We start from the raw sequence: 22,510 nt of genomic DNA on the forward strand, positions 1-22,510 counted from the left end.
TTTCCACCTCATTTTGTGGGCAGTCTGCACATAGCCTGTCTTTTCTTGAGAGCCAGGTCTGCCTACGGCGGCCTTTCTCAATAGCAAGGCTATGCTCACTGTACATAGTCAAAGCTTTCCTTCATTTTGGGTCAGTCACATTGGTCAGGTATTCTGCCACTGTGTACTCTCTGTTTAGGGTCAAATAGCATTCTAGTTTGCTCTGTTTTTTGTTAATTCTTTCCAATGTGTCAAGAGACATTCTTTCCAATGTCTGTCTCTCGCTCTCTCTCTCGCTCTCTCTCTCTCTCTCTTTCATCTTCATATATATATAAATAGGCTATATGCAGGGAGATAGTATGCAAAAGACAAATGTTCATTGCTCATGTAATGGTCAATAAAGTAACATTCATCCCTCTCTCCGTCAGCTGGTGGCTGTGTATGATGAACAGGACCCTCACCATGGAGGCGACGGCACCAGCTCCACAGGAACCCAGAGCCCCGACCTGTTCGCCACCGAGCTCAACTCCAGCAACATGTCCGCTTTCCAGCCCTACCAGGCCGCCAGCGAGATAGAAGTCACTCCGTCCGCCCTTCGATCCAGTAAGTTCACAAATCAAACACCTGGGGGCGCGTTCAGCTAGGGGGAAAAAACGTTTTGTAACATTCAGATATGCAAATATGTTACGTAGGACAAACATGTAGACCAAGGAATCACATTGGCAGTCTTCATGGCATTTCTATCTGCAGCGTTTGGCATCAGAACGTGGCACTGGGTTCAAGGAACATATGCCATTGATGGTAATTACGTAGCAGACCGATAGATCTGTGAATATTCAGATAGTTTCCAATGTGGGAAGACTCTAGTGCTGTCAATTCTTTAGTCACATAAAATGATCACATGAATTGTTTTCGCCCTTTGGTCTGAGTGGGTACAGAAACATCAGGAAGAGGCCATCAACAAACATCAGTGTAAGTGGCCTTTTGGGTTGAAACTGTTGCGTGGGAGGGCTGTAACACTGAGGTCAGAATAGCATTATGTCTTCAACAGCAAACAAAGTGGCACATTATTCAAATATTAGATGTGTGCAGCACAGACAGAAGAGCAACACAGTTAAGGGATACTGCTAGATTCAGGCAATTAACTTGTTTTCGCACAATGACTTGAAGTCTATAGGTACAGTAGCATACACTAGTTAGCGTGGGCTCTCGAAACGACCTCTTATCTTCCTTCATACTGCACGCAGAGACATACAAATGGGATCCAAGAGTTAATCTGACTCTCGGGAAGTAGATAAAAGAATCGTGTAGTATCCCATTTAGCTCCTATATGCATGTTTAGCCTTCTCCAAAATCTCTCTGAATTGCTGCTTCACTGACACGAGTCCAATGAATGGACCACTCAAGAGAGACTGTAGCTAACACACCGTTTTTAAAGGTCTCTCCAAGGCTTCTGAAGACGCCAAGTGTCACATTCCCATATTCTGACTGGTGGGAACTGCAATGTAGCCGTTCCTAAGTGCTACTTCCACTGGCTCTTCTCCCTGCCTGTGCTCCGGAACATTCAGTGACACATCGCCATCAGAGTTCTGTTTATTACAAGCGCCTTCATCCAAACAGGAAACGTTAAGCAGGCGTCCCATGAGGTTCCACTGCTGCGTTGTGAGTGAGGCCATTAGGTTACCAGACGCGTGGGAAACATTTTCAGAGCTAGGAAGACTATGGGAGAATCTCAATTGCATTTCCCTGATTCCTCGCGTCCTCTGTACTGAGAAGTTCAGAAGGGCGGGACCTCTGACCTTCTCATCCAATTGGTTTTGAGAAGGAGGCGAGGATGTGAGGAATCAAGGAAATGAAATTGACCTTCTCCCTGTGACTCTGTGTCTTACTCATGGGACAGGGCAGGGAGAGAGGATAGAACACTGTCCTAATCTCAGAGCTCTTGTTCCCAAAACCATCATTGCTAAAGTTGCACTTGAAAGCGCTTGTTGTTTACTGACTGGTAAATGTCATTTCATGTTAGGTCAGTTGAGTTCTATTTGTTGGCTAAACTCTCTTTAATTTTTGCCTCAACATACTTCTTGATGAGTAACAATGGCAGGTAGCCTAGCGTTTAGAGAGGCGTTCCGGGTCCCGGAGGGAGGGCTGACAGTTTGAATCCAGGGTCCGATGTGAAAAATCTGTCGAAGTGAGCTGGCAACTGGAGGGTTGCTGGTTATAAATCCTAGATGCCATTGCCTGCCATTGTGCACTTGAGCAAGGCAATTAAAACCCCACAACAGCAGCTCCCAGAGCACCCAGTGTGGCAACCCCCCGCACTTCTCCAAAACCTGTATTTGTCTTTCGTAGAGGTTGGGTTAAAAGCTGAAGTAAAAGTTCAGTTGGCTCTTGTGTTCAATTGACCAGTAAAGTGAACTTAATCGTAAATGTGTGGAATGATGTGCTAAATGAATCTGTGTTTCAGTACATTATTATATGGTAAGCATTAGTATTAGCCACCTCTATATTTGGAGTCATAAGGTGATATCTCTCTAGGAGCTGATCCACTGTCAGTATTGTGGAATAATTGTCATGATGAGGTCAGATTTGAATGGAGAGAGCTGATCAGAGAGCAGCACAGTTATCAACACATGGTCTAACGACGGGTCCTAACCGCTGACTGACCAGCCTCCCAGACTCCAACTCCCAGAGGCTACGTATAGGACCCTGTGCAGATGAATTCAATTTATATTTTCGCAAGCTATTGAGATTTCACGTTGGGCCCTGTTAAAAAAGATTCCAATTCAGACGCTGGCATTTCATTCAATGTTAATTATAGTTAGGAGAGATTCAAATGTATTTCTCTGACAGGGTATAAATTGGGGCCCTGGTTGGTATAATTATGCAGAACGTTAGTCATTATAGCATATGATCTATTTAAAAAAAAAAAAATTGAGTTAGGAGTTGGATGACCTGCTCATTGCAATCTAATGTGAAACCGCTCCCAGGCTACTGGATCAATCACTTACCTCCTACAGATCATTACTGAGAATAGCCCTAGTAATAGGCCTAATAATGTCCCTAATAATAGCCCTAATAATTTGCAGCTGTAATAGTGGTGGACTCTAAATAATCATTCCTGTTATTTATTTTGCTGATGTGTGTTTTGATAACACTGGGTAACCGGGCTGCAATAGCTATAAGCTCTAATCACACACACACCTCATTAAGAATAGGCTAATTATTACTGTAAGGAGGGAATTGGCCAGAAAAACCAACCTAGATGTAATCATGTAGCCGAAAATGAAGACCATTTGAATATTGACCAATGCACAGAACTAATGAAGTGACATAGGAGGACACAGACCATTTGCTAATGTCATGTAGGAGCCTGGTAAGATCTGATAAACCCAGTCAAACGCAGGTGTTTGGAGTGATGTAAGTAAGTACATACTTCCCCAGATGCACTCCTTTTGAGCCCGTCTCCCTCTTCTCCTCCATCTCTATTAATCTCTCTCCTCCAGATATGCCCCTCCATGTGCGTCGCAGCAGTGACCCGGCCCTGGCGACGATCAACGGGCCTTTCAGCGACCCCCGCGTGACCCTGCCGCCGGAGAAACCGTCCAGGAAGAACCCCACCCGCTGGTCCACCACGGCTGGCTTCCTCAAACCACGGCGCTCTGTAGGAGGCACCGGCACTGGCACCAATAGCCTGGAGAGAAAGGTAGCCAATGATCAAACATCTCTTATCTCTGCAGTTGAACAGTTTCAAGTGATGGTCCCCTGTATCTTCAGTGTATGACATTAACTACCTGTATCCTCTCTCAGGCTCTTCTATTTAGCTCAGTAAAATCATATAAATTGTTGCATGTTGCGTTTATATTTTTGTTCAGTATGTATGTACAGTTGAAGTCGGAAGTTTACATACACTTAGGTTGGAGTCATTATAACTCGTTTTTCAACCACTCCACAAATGTCTTGTTAACAAACTATAGTTTTGGCAAGTTGGTTAGGACATCTACTTTGTGCATGACACAAGTCATTTTTCCAACAATTGTTTACAGATAGATAATTTCACTTATTACTGTATCACAATTTCAGTGGGTCAGAAGTTAACATTCACTAAGTTGACTGTGCCTTTAAACAGCTTGGAAATTCCAGAAAATTGTCATGGCTTTAGAAGCTGATAGGCTAATTGACATCATTTGAGTCAATTGGAGATGTACCTGCGGATGTATTTCAAGGCCTACCTTCAAACTCAGTGCCTCTTTGCTTGACATCATGGGAAAATCAAAAGAAATCAGCCAAGACCTCAGAAAAAAATTGTAGACCTCCACAAGTCTGGTTCTTCCTTGGGAGAAGTTTCCAAACGCCTGAAGGTACCACGTTCATCTGTACAAACAATAGTACGCAAGTATAAACACCCATGGGACAACGCAGCCGTCATAACGCTCAGGTAGGAGACGCGTTCTGTCTCCTAGAGATGAACGTACTTTGGTGCGAAAAGTGCATGTCAATCCCAGAACAACAGCAAAGGACCTTGTGAAGATGATGGAGGAAACGGGTACAAAAGTATCTATATCCACAGTAAAACGAGTCCAATATCGACATAACCCGAAAGGCCGCTCAGCAAGGAAGAAGCCACTGCTCCAAAACTGCCATATAAAAGCCGGACTACGGTTTGCTACCGCACATGGGGACAAAGATCGTACTTTTTGGAGAAATGTCCTCTGGACTTATGAAACAAAAATAGAACTGTTTGGCCATAATGACCATCGTTATGTTTGGAGGAAAAAGGGGGAGGCTTGCAAGCCGAAGAACACCATCCCAACCGTGAAGCACGGGGGTGGCAGCATCATGTTGTGGGGGTGCTTTGCTGCAGGAGGGACTGGTGCACTTCACAAAATAGCATCATAAAGGAGGAAAATGATGTGGATATATTGAAGCAACATCTCAAGACATCAGTCAATGATTTAAAAACACCAACTAGGACAAGTTCTTCCAGTTTAAATATCAAGGCACAAGGTGAGACCCAGATGCAGATGGTTGGAGTGAGTCTTGGAATGTTTATTAATCCAAAAAAAAGGTAGGCAAGAGAATGGTCGTGTACAGGCAAAAGGTCAAAACCACTTCCGTTCAATAGGTACCGAAGGGCAGGCAGATTCAAGATCTGGGCAGGCAGGATGATCAGGCAGTTGGGAAAGTAGTCCAGAGTCAGGCAGAGGTCAAAAACCTGGAAGACTAGCAAAAGAGAATAGAAAAGGAGAACGGGGGAAAAACGCTGGTTGACTTGACTAACATACAAGACGAACTGGCACAGAGAGACAGGAAACACAGGGATAAATACACTGGGGAAATAAGTGACACCTGGAGGGGGTGGAAACAATCACAGGGACAGGTGAAACTGATCAGGGCGTGACATTAAATGTAGGGGGTGCGTACTGGCGGCAAAGAAGTCAGGCGCAGGAGAGCAAAAACTGATCAGTCAGGAAGTTAAAGCTTGGTCGCAAATGGACAATGACCCCGAACATACTTCCAAAGTTGTGGCAAAATGGCTTCAGGACAACAAAGTCAAGGTATTGGAGTGGCCATCACAAAGCCCTGACCTCAATCCCATAGAAAATTTGTGGGCAGAACTGAAAAAGTGTGTGCGAGCAAGAAGATCTACAAACCTGACTCACTTATGCTGGCTCTGTCAGGAGGAATGGGCCAAAATCAACCCAACTTATTGTTGGAAGCTTGTGGAAGGCTACCCGAAACGTTTGACCCAAGTCCCCATTAGCTGCCAAAGCAGCAGCTACTCTTCCTGGTGTCCAGCAAAATTATGGCAGTTTATACAATTTTAAAACATTACAATACATTCACAGATTTCACAACATACTGTGTGCCCTCAGGCCCCTACTCCACCACTACCACATCTCTACAGTACTAAATCCGTGTATGTATAATGTGTATGTTATCGTGTGTGATTGCGCGTGCGCATGTGTCTGTGCCAATGTTTGTGTTGCTTCACAGTCCCCACTGTTCCATAAGGTGTTTTTTAATCTGCTTTTTAAAACTAATTTTACTGCTTGCGTCAGTTTCTTGATGTGGAATAGAGTTCCTTGTAGTCATGGTTCTATGTAGTACTGTGTGCCTCCCATAGTCTATTCTGGACTCGGGGACTGTGAAGAGACCTCTTGTGGCATGTCTTGTGGGATGTCTTGTGGGGGTATGCATGGGTGTCTGAGCTGTGTGCCAGTAGTTTAGACAGACAGCTCGGTGCATTCAACATGTCATTACCTCTCACAAATAAAAGTTGTGATGAGGTCAATCTCTCCTCCACTTTCAGCCAGGAGAGATTGGCATGCATATTATTAATATTATCTCTCTGTGTACATCCAAGGGCCAGCCATGCTGCCCTGTTCTGAGCCAATTGCAATTTTCCTAAGACCTTTTTTGTGGCACCTGACGACACTACTGAAAAGTAGTCGAGGTGTGACCAAACTAGGGCCTGTAGGACCTTCCTTGTTGATAGTGTTGTTAAGAAGATAGAGCATCACTTTATTATAGACAGACTTCTCCCCATATTAGCTACTACTGCATCAATATGTTTTCACCATGACAGTTTACAATCTAGCGTTACTCCAAGCAGTTTAGTCATCTCAACTTGCTCAATTTCCACATTATTTATTATAAGATTTAGTTGAGGTTTAGGGTTTAGTGAGTGTTTTGTTCCAAATATAATTATTTAAGTTTTAGAAATATTTAGGGCTAACTTATTCCTTGCCACCTACTCTAAAACTAACTGCAGCTCTTTGTTGCGTGTTGCAGTCATTTCAGTCGCTGTAGTAGCTGACGTGTATAGTGTTGAGTTATCCGCATACATAGACACTCTGGCTTTACTCAAATTCAGTGGCATGTCGTTAGTAAAAATTGAAAAAAGCAAGGGGCCTAAACAGCTTCCCTGGGGAATTCCTGTTCTAACTGGATTATATTTGAGAGGCTTTCATTAAAGAACACCCTCTGTGTTCTGTTAGACAATTAACTCTTTATCCACGTTATAGCAGGGGGTGTAAAGCCATAACACATGTTTTTCCAGCAGCAGACTATGATCGATAACGTCAAAAGCTGCACTGAAGTCTAACAAGACAGCCCCCACAATCATTTTATCATCAATTTCTCTCAGCCAATCATCAGTCATTTGTGTAAGTGCTGTTCTTGTTGAGTGTCCTTCCCTATAAACAAATGCTGTTGTCAATTTGTTTACTGTGATATAGCATTGTATCTGGTCAAACACAATTTTTCCCAGAAGTTGTCTGAGGGTTGGTAACAGGCTGATTGGTCGGCTATTTGAGCCAGTGAATGGGGCTTTACTATTCTTGGGTAGCGGAATAACGTTAGCTTCCCTCCAGGCCTGAGGGCACACGCTCTCTAGTAGGCTTCAATTGAAGATTTGGCAAATAGGAGTGGCTTGGAGTTTGCCAAAAGGCTGCTATAGACTCTCAGACCATGAGAAAAAAGATTATCTTGTCTGATGAAACCAAGATTGAACTCTGGTCTGAATTGCAAGCGTTACGTCTGGAGTAAACCTGGCACCATCCCTACGATGAAGCATGGTGGGGGCATCATCATGCTGTGGGGATGTTTTTCAGCGGCTGGGACTGGGAGACTAGTCAGGATCAAGGGAAAGATGAACGGAGAAAAGTACAGAGATCACTGATGAAAATCTGCTCCAATGCGCTCAGGACCTCTGACTGAGACAAAAGTTCACCTTCCAACAGGACAACAACCCTAAGCACACAGCCAAGACAACGCATGAGTGGCTTCGGGACAAGTCTCTGAATGTCCTTGAGTGGCCCAGCCAGAGCCTGGACTTGAACCCGATCTAACATCTCTGGAGAGACCTGAAAATAGCCTTGCAGCGACTCTCCCCATCCAACCTGACAGAGCTTGAGAGGATCTGCTGAGAATAATGAGAGAAACTCCTCAAATACAAGTGTGCCAATCTTGTAGCGTCATACCCAAGAAGACTTGATGCTGTAATCGCAGCAAAAGGTCATTCAACAAAGTACTGATTACAGGGTCTGAATACTTGCTAATGTGATATACTTATTATTAGCAAAAAAATGCTTTGCCATTATGCGGTATTGTGTGTAGCTTGATGAGGAGGAAAAAACGATTTAATCCATTTTAGAATAAGACTATAACGGAGCAAAATGCAGTGAAGGTCAAGGGGTTTGAACACTTCCCAAATGCACTGAAAAGGGAATAGGGTGACATTTGGGACGCAGCCTATGCCATTGATGTAACCACTTTAACATATTCCTTCTGGTGTGTGTGCATCATATTTGTCATGGAGCTGAGAGATACTTCCAGGAGGTTGTAGTACACTCCCCTGGTCATGACAAATGAGCCAGTAATATTCCACAACGATACAACCTGCTATGTTTAATTTAAACGTGTGCAGTCGTTAGGTAGCCTGGTTCCAGGATGTTATCCTGAAGGTTTACAGCATTGAGATCCATAGTTGAGGTCATTATACTTAGACTGAAAGGTGGATATTAAGCACTTGCAATGTGCCATCTATACTGTATCTAAAGCCTGTGTCTTGAAGGAATGGTTTCCCAGACACGGATTAAGCCTAGGATAATCTCCATTGAAAAAGTTTTTTTTAGTCCAGCACTAGGAATAATCTGGGAAACCTTCCCCTTAGAGTCTTCCTTGTTCCTGTGTCTGTCCAGGGTAATGGTCCGGACACGTACCGTAGTCTCCCCCGGGATGCAGGCACCTGTGCCAACCAGAGAGAGTTCCAGAGAGAGACGGCCCGCTCCTCCTTGAGCGCCAACCACCCCATGGTAGACCGCTGGCTGGAGAGACGGGAGCAGGTAGAACCACACTCTCACACACACGCGCGCATGCAACAGACACACACTCAACCATACACGCACAAGACACACACGTGGACACACACTGCACATGTCACGCAAACCTGGTATTACCAGCCACATTTTACATTACAGACATGTGAGCAATCATCTCTAAACATCTGCCTGAGTGTGTTACAGACTCAGAGAAGAACCAGACCTGTTGTATTTTCACCAGACATCCAGACTTCAGACATGCGTCTCAAATGGCACCCTATTTCCTGCAATACTTTTGACCAGAGGCCTAGATGAGCTCTGGTCAAAAGTAGTGCACTTTAAAGATAATAGGGTGTGACTTTGGGCAGATACTTGGTAGAGCAGGTTGAAAGGGAGAAGGAAGGAGTCAAAGGTCTTCCACATGTCAGCCTGTAAAGATTAAAGGCACAGCTAAAGTCTTCTCCCTCTCCGCTGCCTCTCCTCTCCGCTGCCTCTCCCTCTCCACTGCTTCTCCACTGCCTCTCCTCTCCGCTGCCTCTCCCTCTCCGCTGCCTCTCCCTCTCCGCTGCCTCTCCCTCTCCGCTGCCTCTCCCTCTCCGCTGCCTCTCCCTCACCGCTGCCTCTCCCTCTCCGCTGCCTCTCCCTCTCCGCTGCCTCTCCCTCTCCGCTGCCTCTCCCTCTCAGCTGCCTCTCCCTCTCCGCTGCCTCTCCCTCTCCGCTGCCTCTCCTCTCTGCTGCCTCTCCCTCTCTGCTGCCTCTCCCTCTCAGCTGCCTCTCCCTCTCAGCTGCCTCTCCCTCTCAGCTGCCTCTCCTCTCTGCTTCCTCTCCGCTGCCTCTCCCTCTCTGCTGCCTCTCCGCTGCCTCTCCCTCTCCGCTGCCTCTCCGCTGCCTCTCCTCTCCGCTGCCTCTCCCTCTCCTCTCCCTCTCCGCTGCCTCTCCTCTCCGCTGCCTCTCCCTCTCCTCTCCCTCTCCGCTGCCTCTCCCTCGCCTCTCCCTCTCCTCTGCCTCTCCCTCTCCGCTGCCTCTCCGCTGCCTCTCTCTCCGCTGCCACAGTCTCTCCATGTGAACCATTGCATTAGCTGACAGAATGAGTTCAGCAGTTCATCTGTCCGTGGGCAGCTGGGCCGACTGGGCTGCTCTGGAGCAGCTACACTGACGATGACGGGTGGGTGTGCGTCCCAAATAGCACCCTATTCCCTACATAGTGCACTATTGACCAACTCTTCTTAAAATAAGTGCACTATGTAGGGAATAGGGTGCCATTTGCGACGTGGCCTGGGATGTTTCTCATATAATGGTGGTGATCATCATGTAACTCTTTCTCTCGACCAATCACTCCTTTTATGCTCGGTGACATGAGTGGGATATGAGCTGATATTAAAAGGACATTTGGAGCGATGAAGGATTTAGTCACTCAATTACCCTGACCGAGGAATTTATATCCTACAGCAACAGATGTTTGGAGGTCTGTATTGCATAGAGCTGTAGTAGACATCACTGTAATGGGCCACATAGACTGTATCCCCAAATGGCTCCCTTTTCCCTTTATTGTGCACTACTTTTGACCAGGGTCCTTTGGTCAAAATGAGTGTACTGCATAGGGAAAAGGCTTCAATTTGGGAAGCATCCATTGTCTCTGCTTTGTCTCAGTGTTGTAAGTGCTTGTTCAGATTCTTCTGAAGGGGAGGGAGGAATGGAGGGATGTCGCAACTCTATTATAAGATGAGAAATATCTTGTTTGTCCAGTGATGGAACACCCAGAAAGTCATGACACCATCGGGGTTCAACGAAAATATATTCTGCCGATATATCTGAGGTCATTGAAGTTGTGAGAGTGCTCGGAGAACTCAACCTGATTGCTTGTGAAGTGAATCCTAAGACTTGAACCTTTATCACCCACCCTGGCAACAGGTGCTGTAGCTATGGCAACAAGAGAGCGCAGAGGTGTGTGCTCAGAGTTCTGTCATGTGTTTTAATGAGCCACAGCTGGCAGCACGGGAGCATGGGAGGGTAATGACCACCTCTCTCTCACACGGAGAGAGGGAGGGGAATCTGATTGGGGACTGCATGGAGAAAACACTATTTGTGTGTATTTCTGCTATCTTTTATGTCAGCTCATGAAACATGGGATCAACACCACATGTTGCCTATATATTTTTGTTTAGTCTATTTTCACCCATCAGACTATGCTCAGTTTACTCTGGTCTTTACTAATATGTAAAATTACCGTCGATTTTAGAATGGCCCATTTATCAAATGGGCAGGGGGAAAATACATGTCATCTGTACGTAATCCAATAGCGAATGGAGGCCGCACGCTTTCCCGCCGGTCCGTTTTTCAATGATGCTACTTGGGTTTTATAGCGGAGCATGTGCTTAATATGAGCAGCTGAGAAATAAATAACACTTACTTCACTCCTCACATCAACCACTGTTTGAAGAGCATGGTCTCACTGCCCGACAGGTGATATTCCTGTTTGAAGAGCATGCTCTCACTGCCCGACAGGTGATATTCCTGTTTGAAGAGCATGCTCTCACTGCCCGACAGGTGATATTCCTGTTTGAAGAGCATGCTCTCACTGCACCGACAGGTGATATTCCTGTTTGAAGAGCATGCTCTCACTGCCCCGACAGGTGATATTCCTGTTTGAAGAGCATGCTCTCACTGCACCGACAGGTGATATTCCTGTTTGAAGAGCATGCTCTCACTGCCCCGACAGGTGATATTCCTGTTTGAAGAGCATGCTCTCACTGCCCCGACAGGTGATATTCCTGTTTGAAGAGCATGCTCTCACTGCCCCGACAGGTGATATTCCTGTTTGAAGAGCATGCTCTCACTGCCCCGACAGGTGATATTCCTGTTTGAAGAGCATGCTCTCACTGCCCCGACAGGTGATATTCCTGTTTGAAGAGCATGCTCTCGCTACACCGACAGGTGATATTCCTGTTTGAAGAGCATGCTCTCGCTACACCGACAGGTGATATTCCTGTTTGAAGAGCATGCTCTCACTACACCGACAGGTGATATTCCTGTTTGAAGAGCATGCTCTCACTACACCGACAGGTGATATTCCTGTTTGAAGAGCATGCTCTCGCTACACCGACAGGTGATATTCCTGTTTGAAGAGCATGCTCTCACTACACCGACAGGTGATATTCCTGTTTGAAGAGCATGCTCTCACTACACCGACAGGTGATATTCCTGTTTGAAGAGCATGCTCTCACTACACCGACAGGTGATATTCCTGTTTGAAGAGCATGCTCTCACTGCCCCGACAGGTGATATTCCTGGTTGAAGAGCATGCTCTCACTGCCCCGACAGGTGATATTCCTGTTTGAAGAGCATGCTCTCACTGCCCCGACAGGTGATATTCCTGTTTGAAGAGCATGCTCTCACTGCCCCGACAGGTGATATTCCTGTTTGAAGAGCATGCTCTCGCTACACCGACAGGTGATATTCCTATTTGAAGAACATGCTCTCACTGCCCCGACAGGTGATATTCCTGTTTGAAGAGCATGCTCTCACTGTCCCGACAGGTGATATTCCTGTTTGAAGAGCATGCTCTCACTGCCCCGACAGGTGATATTCCTGTTTGAAGAGCATGCTCTCACTGCCCCGACAGGTGATATTCCTGTTTGAAGAGCATGCTCTCACTGCACCGACAGGTGATATTCCTGTTTGAAGAGCATGCTCTCACTGCCCCGACAGGTGATATTCCTGTTTGAAGAGCATGCTCTCACTACTCCGACAGGTGATATTCCTGTTTGAAGAGCATGCTCTCACTGCCCCGACAGGTGATATTCCTGTTTGAAGAGCATGCTCTCACTGCACCGACAGGTGATATTCCTGTTTGAAGAGCATGCTCTCACTACTCCGACAGGTGATATTCCTGTTTGAAGAGCATGCTCTCACTACTCCGACAGGTGATATTCCTGTTTGAAGAGCATGCTCTCACTGCCCCGACAGGTGATATTGCGCCCAAACTCTGTATGCCATGCCATGGGCCCTCCAACCTTGTTCCTGCAGCTATCAAAGGCTTCATTTGGGAAACCAAGTGAAATCTGTTTGGGAACCTCAATAGTAACATGTTTTTGCAATGACACATATTTCACGAAACTGTGAACGCTCAAGAAAGGAATGAAGGTGAGAGGGGAGGAGATGGAAACGCACAGTTGTGAGATATTCTGTACCGAAAGGTGAGGTGTCACCCAATTAATTCTGAAAATATAATACATTCTCTATTACTAGGCTATTCAAAATCAAACATACATTCACTATAATTGTAGACTAACTCTGTAAGCCGCCCTGCACAATCAATGACCCAACAACATTGCCTAGGCCTCTACGTTCTCTCCCAGACTCATGGATAGAAATGTTGGATCATAGCATAAGGTAACCAGTCCATCCAGTATGTATATTAATACAGTCTACAATCAAAGGCGACTATTCATTAATATTGGAGTATAGGCTAGATCAATTATGTACTAAAGACATCTTAAATCAGTTTTGTTTCATGTTTTTCTGCCATGCGTAATATGCAGTAGGTTATGTATTGTAGAACGGCACAATCATCATTTTAATTCAGGGTTGTTTGTTTTCGGGCTTGGGGTCATAAGCCTATGCAATGTATAAGCTCTAACATGCCTATGGCTGTTTTGAATGAATCATCACCTTAGAAAGCACTGTCCATTTAGTTGTGTTAGGCTTTGAAACAATATAACCATGTTTTCCACTGTTTCAACCTGTTGTGGACTTCTTTCTTCAAATCAATCACAGTGAGATGTGTTTTAAAAGCACCATTCTGTTTTGATGATAAGTCTTTGATGTGATTTTTGATTGTATTTGCATTGATGTCAGAGTGGTTAGAAGAACAATAGAGCCCTGAGAACCAGGCCATTAGGACCCGATGGAGGAACAATAGAGCCCTGACTACCAAGCCATTAGGGCCTGATGGAGGAACAATAGAGCCCTGAGAACCAGGCCATTAGGACCTGATGGAGGAACAATAGAGCCCTGACTACCAGGCCATTAGGACCTGATGGAGGAACAATAGAGCCCTGACTACCAGGCCACTAGGACCTGATGGAGGAACAATAGAGCCCTGACTACCAGGCCATTAGGACCTGATGGAGGAACAATAGAGCCCTGAGTACCAGGCCATTAGGACCTGATGGAGGAACAATAGAGCCCTGACTACCAGGCCATTAGGACCTGATGGAGGAACAATAGAGCCCTGAGAACCAGGCCATTAGGACCTGATGGAGGAACAATAGAGCCCTGAGAACCAGGCCATTAGGACCTGATGGAGGGACAATAGAGCCCCAAGTACCAGGCCATTAGGACCTGATGGAGGAACAATAGAGCCCTGAGTACCAGGTCATTAGGACCTGATGGAGGGACAATAGAGTCCTGAGAACCAGGCCATTAGGACCTGATGGAGGGACAATAGAGCCCCAAGTACCAGGCCATTAGGACCTGATGGAGGAACAATAGAGCCCTGAGTACCAGGTCATTAGGACCTGATGGAGGGACAATAGAGTCCTGAGAACCAGGCCATTAGGACCTGATGGAGGGACAATAGAGCCCCAAGTACCAGGCCATTAGGACCTGATGGAGGAACAATAGAGCCCTGAGTACCAGGTCATGAGGACATGATGGTAGTTAGCAAGTTGGGTACTAGCAAAGGATGTCCAGAGTGCATAAAAGGGGATTACCGTGACTCAACGATTCACGTGGAATTTTACTGCGGCTATGACTGCCGGTGTGGCGGTAATACCGTCACCGCAACTGCACTAATTCAGACTAGCATCCTGCAGCTGAACCAGCCAGCCCGCATCAATCCTTACACTAACCAACACACACACACACACATAGAGGGGCTGCAGGTAGCCTAGTGGTTAAAGCGTTGGGCCAGTAACCGGAAGGTTGCTAGTTCTAATCAAAGATCTGATCTGCCCTCGAGCAAGGCACTTAACCCTAATTGCTCCTGGGTCGAGCGATTAACCGGAATGTCTGTTATTTTTTGTTTTTTATACAACTAATTGACCAACGTCTGTTCAATAATTTGAATTCCATTTCATTCAGGTTTTTTTCTGTGAGCTCAATACAATAGAGATTAATCAGGTTAAGCCTGAACTGTGCGATGTAGTACAGAGTTGTAGTTTCCAACAGGCTAATATTCTACATAGTTTAGTTCAGAAAACGTGATAATTAACTACAATGACCTTAATCCATTGCATGCCTGCTTACTTGTCCGGTCTGTGTGGAGCACAGAGCTTCAAGTTCCTTGGTGTTCTCATCACCCACAAGCTATAATGGTCCAAACACACAAAGACAGTCATGAAGAGGGCACGACAAAGCCTATTCACCCTCAGGAGGCTGAAAAGATTTGGCATGGGTCCTCAGATCCTCAAAAAGTTCTACAGCTGCACCATCGAGAGCATCCTGACTGGTTGCATCACTGCCTGGTATGGCAACTGCTCAGACTCCGAACGCAAGGCACTACAGACGGTAGTGTGTACGGCCCAGTACATCACTGGGGCCAAGCTTCCTGCCATCCAGGACCTCTATACCAGGCGGTGTCAGAGGAAGGCCCTAAAAATTGTCTCCAGCCACCCTAGACATAGACGGTTCTCTCTGGTACTGCACAACAAGCGGTACCGGAGCGCCAAGGCTAGGTCCAAGAGGCTTCTAAACTGCTTCTACCTGTAAGCCATAAGACTCCTGAACAGCTAATCAAATGTCTACCCAGACTATTTGCATTGTCCCCCCTTTTACGCTGCTGCTACTCTGTTTATTATCCATGCATATTTACTCTACCTCTACCTACATGTACATATTACATCAATTACAACGACTAACTGGTGCCCCCCCCGCACATTGACTCTGTACCAGTACACCCTGTATATAACCTCGTTACTGTTATTTTACTGCTGTTCTTTTAATTATTTGTTACTTTTATTTTTTACTTAAATTATTTTTCTTAAAACTGCGTTGTTGTTTAAGGGCTTGTAAGTAAGCATTTCACTGTAAGGTCTACAACTGTTGTATTCGCACATGCAACAAAGAACATTTGAATTGAGAGAACGTGTGATCGAGAGGGATAGAAAGCAGTTGCTTCGCGGTATTTCTACCTGTCAGACAGCAGAGGCAGCAGCTCCGTAGAGATGTGAGCTCCGTAGAGATGTGAGCTCCGTAGAGATGTGAGCTCCGTAGAGATGTGAGCTCCGTAGAGATGTGAGCTCCGTAGAGATGTGAGCCCCGAAGAGATGAGAGCCCCGAAGAGATGAGAGCCCCGAAGAGATGAGAGCCCCGAAGAGATGTGAGCCCCGAAGAGATGAGAGCCCCGAAGAGATGAGAGCCCCGAAGAGATGTGAGCCCCGAAGAGATGTGAGCCCCGAAGAGATGAGAGCCCCGAAGAGATGAGAGCCCCGAAGAGATGAGAGCCCCGAAGAGATGAGAGCCCCGTAGAGATGAGAGCCCCGTAGAGATGAGAGCCCCGAAGAGATGAGAGCCCCGAAGAGATGAGAGCCCCGTAGAGATGAGAGCCCCGAAGAGATGTGAGCCCCGAAGAGATGAGAGCCCCGTAGAGATGAGAGCCCCGTAGAGATGAGAGCCCCGAAGAGATGAGAGCCCCGTAGAGATGAGAGCCCCGAAGAGATGAGAGCCCGGTAAAGATGAGAGCCCCGAAGAGATGAGAGCCCCGAAGAGATGAGAGCCCGGTAGAGATGAGAGCCCGGTAGAGATGAGAGCCCGGTAGAGATGAGAGCCCGGTAGAGATGAGAGCCCGGTAGAGATGAGAGCCCGGTAGAGATGAGAGCCCGGTAGAGATGAGAGCCCGGTAGAGATGAGAGCCCGGTAGAGATGAGAGCCCGGTAGAGATGAGAGCCCGGTAGAGATGACTTGGAATGAAATGATAGTCATCAAAATAAATATTTTATTAAAGTAATGTGAAAATATGATGGTTAAAAAGTGATGAGCAGTAATGGGCCGTCACTACCATTACTTTAATTCATTTTATTTATTCTGTGTTACAGCATTCAACCCACTTAATGCATTTCATGTAAAAAAAAATAACAGAAATCAAAAACCGTAATTATTTTTTAAATAATCGAACCGAAACCAAACCAACCTCAAAAAGCACTAATCGCTAAGCACTAACAATGGCTGATCCCATGTCGTGACCCCACTCTCCGAGGGTGTCTCAGGAGAGTGGGATATGCAAAAAACACATTTCCATTTCCCCATACACTGTACGAGTTACACACTTGTACATATGTGAAACAGGACAAATACTGTATAAGCCCTCCCCCTATTTGACACACAGGCTTTATCACAGCATCACAGGTTTGTACTGTGTGGAGTGGAGCCACCCTGAAGCATGCCTCGGGCTCCCTCCCAGCCCTCTACCTGCAGATGAGAGGATATGCCTGGCAAGACAACCTTCCCCTCATTACTCTGAGCTTTAGCTATCTACTCCAGGGCGCGCGCGCACACACACACACGCACACACACACGCACACACACACACATACACACACGAGCTGGAACTAGCGAGCAGGGGCCAGGGACATATACTGCTGTGCTTAATTGGCTTTTTTAGGGGAGAGAATCTCTCTTCTCATTTTCTCTCCTCTATCCTGTTGGGCACCGTAATTGGAATGCGTTCTAAATGAATGAACGAAGGAGCCTTAGCCTGGCCTCAATTCTCACTTCTAGCAGTATTGCCTGAGGTTGGCTTGGATGTGCTTGGTTGTCCTAGGGCTGCATACGCCTCACAACACAGCTCCTGAATTCACATTACACTTGTATCCATGTCAGGAGAAAAGATACCACCATCCATTCCATGGATTTTTACCTTGAATCATCATTTTTTGCTTTCCCTCCTTCTAAGATATTTTCTGTCCGGTATGTCCTTGTCCATTGTGTGTATCCATGTTCTTTGTCATGGTTAGACTTGGATCTGTGCATTACTAAACCACAGGGGAGAAGAAGCCTGTGGATACGGTTAGGAGCCGCTAGCTAGGGTCCCTCCAGCGCTCCCTGATTTCCTGCGAACTACAACAAAGATGAGGAAGTCCCTCAGGTGGCGGTGGAGCCGAACGGAGCCTACAGACGCCTGGTTTAGGATGATAAATCATGTAAACCCAAGCAGTAGAGCCATAAATCATGTCTGGTGGATCTGCTTCTGGAGGATGTGCTTCTAGATTCCTTGTTGCTAGTGGTGGAGGTATGTTTGTATGAGGCTTAATAAGACAGCTGAGTGCGAGTGGTCCACCTCTTGTTTTGGCCACTGGGGACCACCGCTCCATAAGCCCATAGAGATGACTGGAGCGCTCCTCTCCATGAGCCTCACCAGTAGGTGCTGCTGTGGCCTCAGGATTGGGAACAGGTACTGTATGGTTAACCTGGTTACTCACACTCACTGTGTAACCCTTGCCCTCTTTTTCATGTCCCCTCTCTCTCGCTCACTCACACCATCTCACAGTCTCTCTCCATCTCGCTGTCTCTCTCCATCTCGCTGTCTCTCTCCTCTCGCTCTCTTTGTGTTTCCTCCGTGCTGCATCTTAACCCCTTTTTTTTCTCAAATAGGACCTCTCCTTTCCTACCCACCTCTCTTATCTCTCTCTTCTCTCCATGGATACACCGACCGTACTAGCATCACTCTCATGTTCTGTCTCATCTGTATCTCTCTCCTTTCTTCTTTTCTCTCTCTGTGATCTTTGTTCTCTTTTGTTTTAATGTGACAGAGAGCTGCCTGCTGGCGCTGACATCCCGCTGAGAGAGATGGGAGTTGAGAGGCTCAGGGTGCCTCTCTAGCAAGGAAAAGCACCTGGGAATGCTTCTCTCCCAGAGGCATTGTACATATTGTTGCATAATTCAACCCCACAATCCGCTAATTACAAGGAAAATGTACCCTTGCTTATACAACCTCGTTAGAAATTGATACTCTGTAAAAGTCTGCAAGATTTCCAACACCCGTTCTTCAGATTTGTCATTAGCAATATCTGAATGAGGGAAAAGGACAGCCTTAAATGTGAACAGGGAGAGTGAGAGAATATGTCCATTATCGTTTTGTGGTTGATAGCACTACACTCATGTTTAAAAGGTAGCACCAGGACTGGAACAACATGCCATCAATATCATTAGAAATCCTACCTGCTTTGAGACGATGCAGTGCCCTGGCATGATACCACCCCTGAATGTGTAACACAGATAGGAAAAACTCTGCTTGCCATTATATCCTTCAGATTTCCATTCTTATGAGAGCATTACCAGTCTTTTGGCCTTTTCAAATCAAATCAAATTTATTTTATATAGCCCTTCGTACATCAGCTAATATCTGGAAGTGCTGGACAGAAACCCAGCCTAAAACCCCAAACAGCAAGCAATGCAGGTGTAGAAGCACGGTGGCTAGGAAAAACCTAGGCCAAAACCTAGGAAGAAACCTAGAGAGGAACCAGGCTATGAGGGGTGGCCAGTCCTCTTCTGGCTGTGCCGGGTGGAGATTATAACAGAACATAGCCAAGATGTTCAAATGTTCATAAATGACCAGCATGGTCAAATAATAATAATCACAGAAGTTACTGAGGGTGTAGCAAGTCAGCACCTCAGGAGTAAATGTCAGTTGGCTTTTTATAGCTGATCATTAAGAGTATCTCTACCGCTCCTGCCGTCTCTAGAGAGTTGAAAACAGCAGGTCTGGGACAGGTCAGGGTTCCATAGCCGCAGGCAGAACAGTTGAAACTGGAACAGCAGCAATGCCAGGTGGACTGGGGACAGCAACAGTCTTTTGTCAGACTGTGACTCTGCACAGACGAGACTAGCCCAGTGATATGTGTATGTGTCCCAAACGACAAGCCCAAATGATGGGCTGTGTCCAAAATGGCACCCTATTCCCTATTCCCAAATCAAATGTTATTGGTCGCATAGACATTTAGCAGGATGTACAGATCCTGTGCCGGTGTTGTTACCTGTGGACTGCTGTCCGTCCTGTCCCTCTGTAGCCCTGTCTTAGGCGTCTCACAGTACGGACATTGCAATTTATTGCCCTGGCCACATCTGCAGTCCTCATGCCACCTTGCAGCATGCCTAAGGCACGTTCACGCAGATGAGCAAAGGACCCTGGGCTTCTTTCTTTTGGTCAGTAGAAATGCCTCTTTAGTGTCCTAAGTTTTCACAACCGTGACCTTAATTGCCTACCGTCTGTAAGCTGTTAGTGTCTTATTAACGAACGTTCCACAGGTGCATGTTCATTAATTGTTTATGGTTCATTGAACAAGCACGGGAAACAGTGTTTAAACCCTTTACAATGAAGACCTGTGAAATAATTACGAATTATCTTTGAAAGACAGGGTCCTGAAAAAAGGACGTTTATTTATATATATATATACTGCTCAAAAAATAAAGGAAACACTTAAACAACACAATGTAACTCCAAGTCAATCACACTTCTGTGAAATCAAACTGTCCACTTAGGAAGCAACACTGATTGACAATAAATTTCACATGCTGTTGTGCAAATGGAATAGACAACAGGTGGAAATTATAGGCAATTAGCAAGACACCCCCAATAAAGGAGTGGTTCTGCAGGTGGTGACCACAGACCACTTCTCAGTTCCTATGCTTCCTGGCTGATGTTTTGGTCACTTTTGAATGCTGGCGGTGCTTTCACTCTAGTGGTAGCATGAGACGGAGTCTACAACCCACACAAGTGGCTCCGGTAGTGCAGCTCATCCAGGATGGCACATCAATACGAGCTGTGGCAAGAAGGTTTGCTGTGTCTGTCAGCGTAGTGTCCAGAGCATGGAGGCGCTACCAGGAGACGTGGAGGAGGCCGTAGGAGGGCAACAACCCAGCAGCAGGACCGCTACCTCTGCCTTTGTGCAAGGAGGAGCAGGAGAAGCACTGCCAGAGCCCTGCAAAATGACCTCCAGCAGGCCACAAATGTGCATGTGTCTGCTCAAACGGTCAGAAACAGACTCCATGAGGGTGGTATGAGGGCCCGACGTCCACAGGTGGGGGTTAATCAGTTACACCATGATTGTAACTTCTCAATCTCAGCAGACAGAACAGTCTGTGCATTATTAGTTCATACATGTAGCTACATTGATTTGTAACAAGAAACATTTGTGCATTCATTGTCCATCTCTGTACCCTGTTGGAACCCAACACCGTGCAGGACGTTTGGCATTTGCCAGAGAACACCAAGATTGGCAAATTCACCACTGGCGCCCTGTGCTCTTCACAGATGAAAGCAGGTTCACACTGAGCTCATGTGACAGAGTCTGGAGATGCCGTCGAGAATGTTCTGCTGCCTGCAACATCCTCCAGCATGACCGGTTTGGCGGTGGGTCAGTCATGGTGTGGGTGGCATTTCTTTGGGGGGTCGCACAGCCCTCCATGTGCTCGCCAGAGGTAGCCTGACTGCCATTAGGTACCGAGATGAGATCCTCAGACCCCTTGTGAGACCATATGCTGGTGCGGTTGGCCCTGGGTTCCTCCTAATGCAAGACAATGCTAGACCTCATGTGGCTGGAGTGTGTCAGCAGTTCCTGCAAGAGGAAGGCATTGATGCTATGGACTGGCCCGCCCGTTCCCCAGACCTGAATCCAATTGAGCACATCTGGGACATCATGTCTCGCTCCATCCACCAACGCCACGTTGCACCACAGACTGTCCAGGAGTTGGCGGATGCTTTAGTCCAGGTCTGGGAGGAGATCCCTCAGGAGACCATCCGCCACCTCATCAGGAGCATGCCCAGGCGGTGTAGGGAGGTCATACAGGCACGTGGAGGCCACAAACACTAATGAGCCTCATTTTGACTTGTTTTAAGGACATTACATCAAAGTTGGATCAGCCTGTAGTGTGGTTTTCCACTTTAATTTTGAGTGTGACTCCAAATCCAGACCTCCATGGGTTGATAAATTTGATTTCCATTGATAATTTTTGTGTGATTTTGTTGTCAGCACAGTCAACTATGTAAAGAAAAAAGTATTTAATAAGAATATTTCATTCATTCAGATCTAGGATGTGTTATTTTAGTGTTCCCTTTATTTTTTTGAGCAGTGTATATATTTGTAATAATGACAATTACAGTTGTGGCCAAAAGTTTTCCCTAATGTTTTTCCTGGAAAGAAGTGGCTTCTTTGCTGCCCTTCTTGACACCAGGCCATCCTCCAAACGTCTTCGCCTCACTGTGCGTGCAGATGCACTCACACCTGCCTGCTGCCATTCCTGAGCAAGCTCTGTACTGGTGGTGCCCCAATCAGCAGCTGAATCAACTTTAGGAGACGGTCCTGGCGCTTGCTGGACTTTCTTGGACGCCCTGAAGCCTTCTCCACAACAATTTAACCGCTCTCCTTGAAGTTCTTGATGATCCGATAAATGGTTGATTTAGATGCAATCTTACTGGCAGCAATATCCTTGCCTGTGAAGCCCTTTTTGTGCAAAGCAATGATGACGGCATGTGTTTCCTTGCAGGTAACTGTGGTTGACAGAGGAAAAACAATGATTCCAAGCACCACCCTTTTGAAGCTTCCAGTCTGTTATTCGAACTCAATCAGCATGACAGAGTGATCTTCAGCCTTGTCCTCGTCAACACTCACACCTGTGTTAACGAGAGAATCACTGACATGATGTCAACTGGTCCTTTTGTGGCAGGGCTGAAATGCAGTGGAAATGTTTTTGGGGGATTCAGTTCATTTGCA

The 22,510-nt window shown here is 46.3% G+C and overlaps 1 protein-coding gene across 4 annotated transcripts in view; it reads left to right on the forward strand.

Annotated features, from left to right (window-relative positions):
* Positions 1–22,510, forward strand: part of LOC129814175 (partitioning defective 3 homolog) — a gene marked incomplete at its 5' end in the record, with an annotated part of 196,098 nt that overhangs the window by 45,846 nt on the left and 127,742 nt on the right. For all 4 annotated transcript variants that reach the window (XM_055867063.1, XM_055867065.1, XM_055867064.1 and 1 more), the window contains 3 exon segments: positions 408–582; positions 3,483–3,682; positions 8,682–8,825. In XM_055867063.1, coding sequence (XP_055723038.1) covers positions 408–582; positions 3,483–3,682; positions 8,682–8,825 — 519 coding nt within the window.

Source organism: Salvelinus fontinalis, chromosome 17, assembly GCF_029448725.1.
Source record: "Salvelinus fontinalis isolate EN_2023a chromosome 17, ASM2944872v1, whole genome shotgun sequence".
Lineage (NCBI taxonomy): Eukaryota > Metazoa > Chordata > Actinopteri > Salmoniformes > Salmonidae > Salvelinus > Salvelinus fontinalis.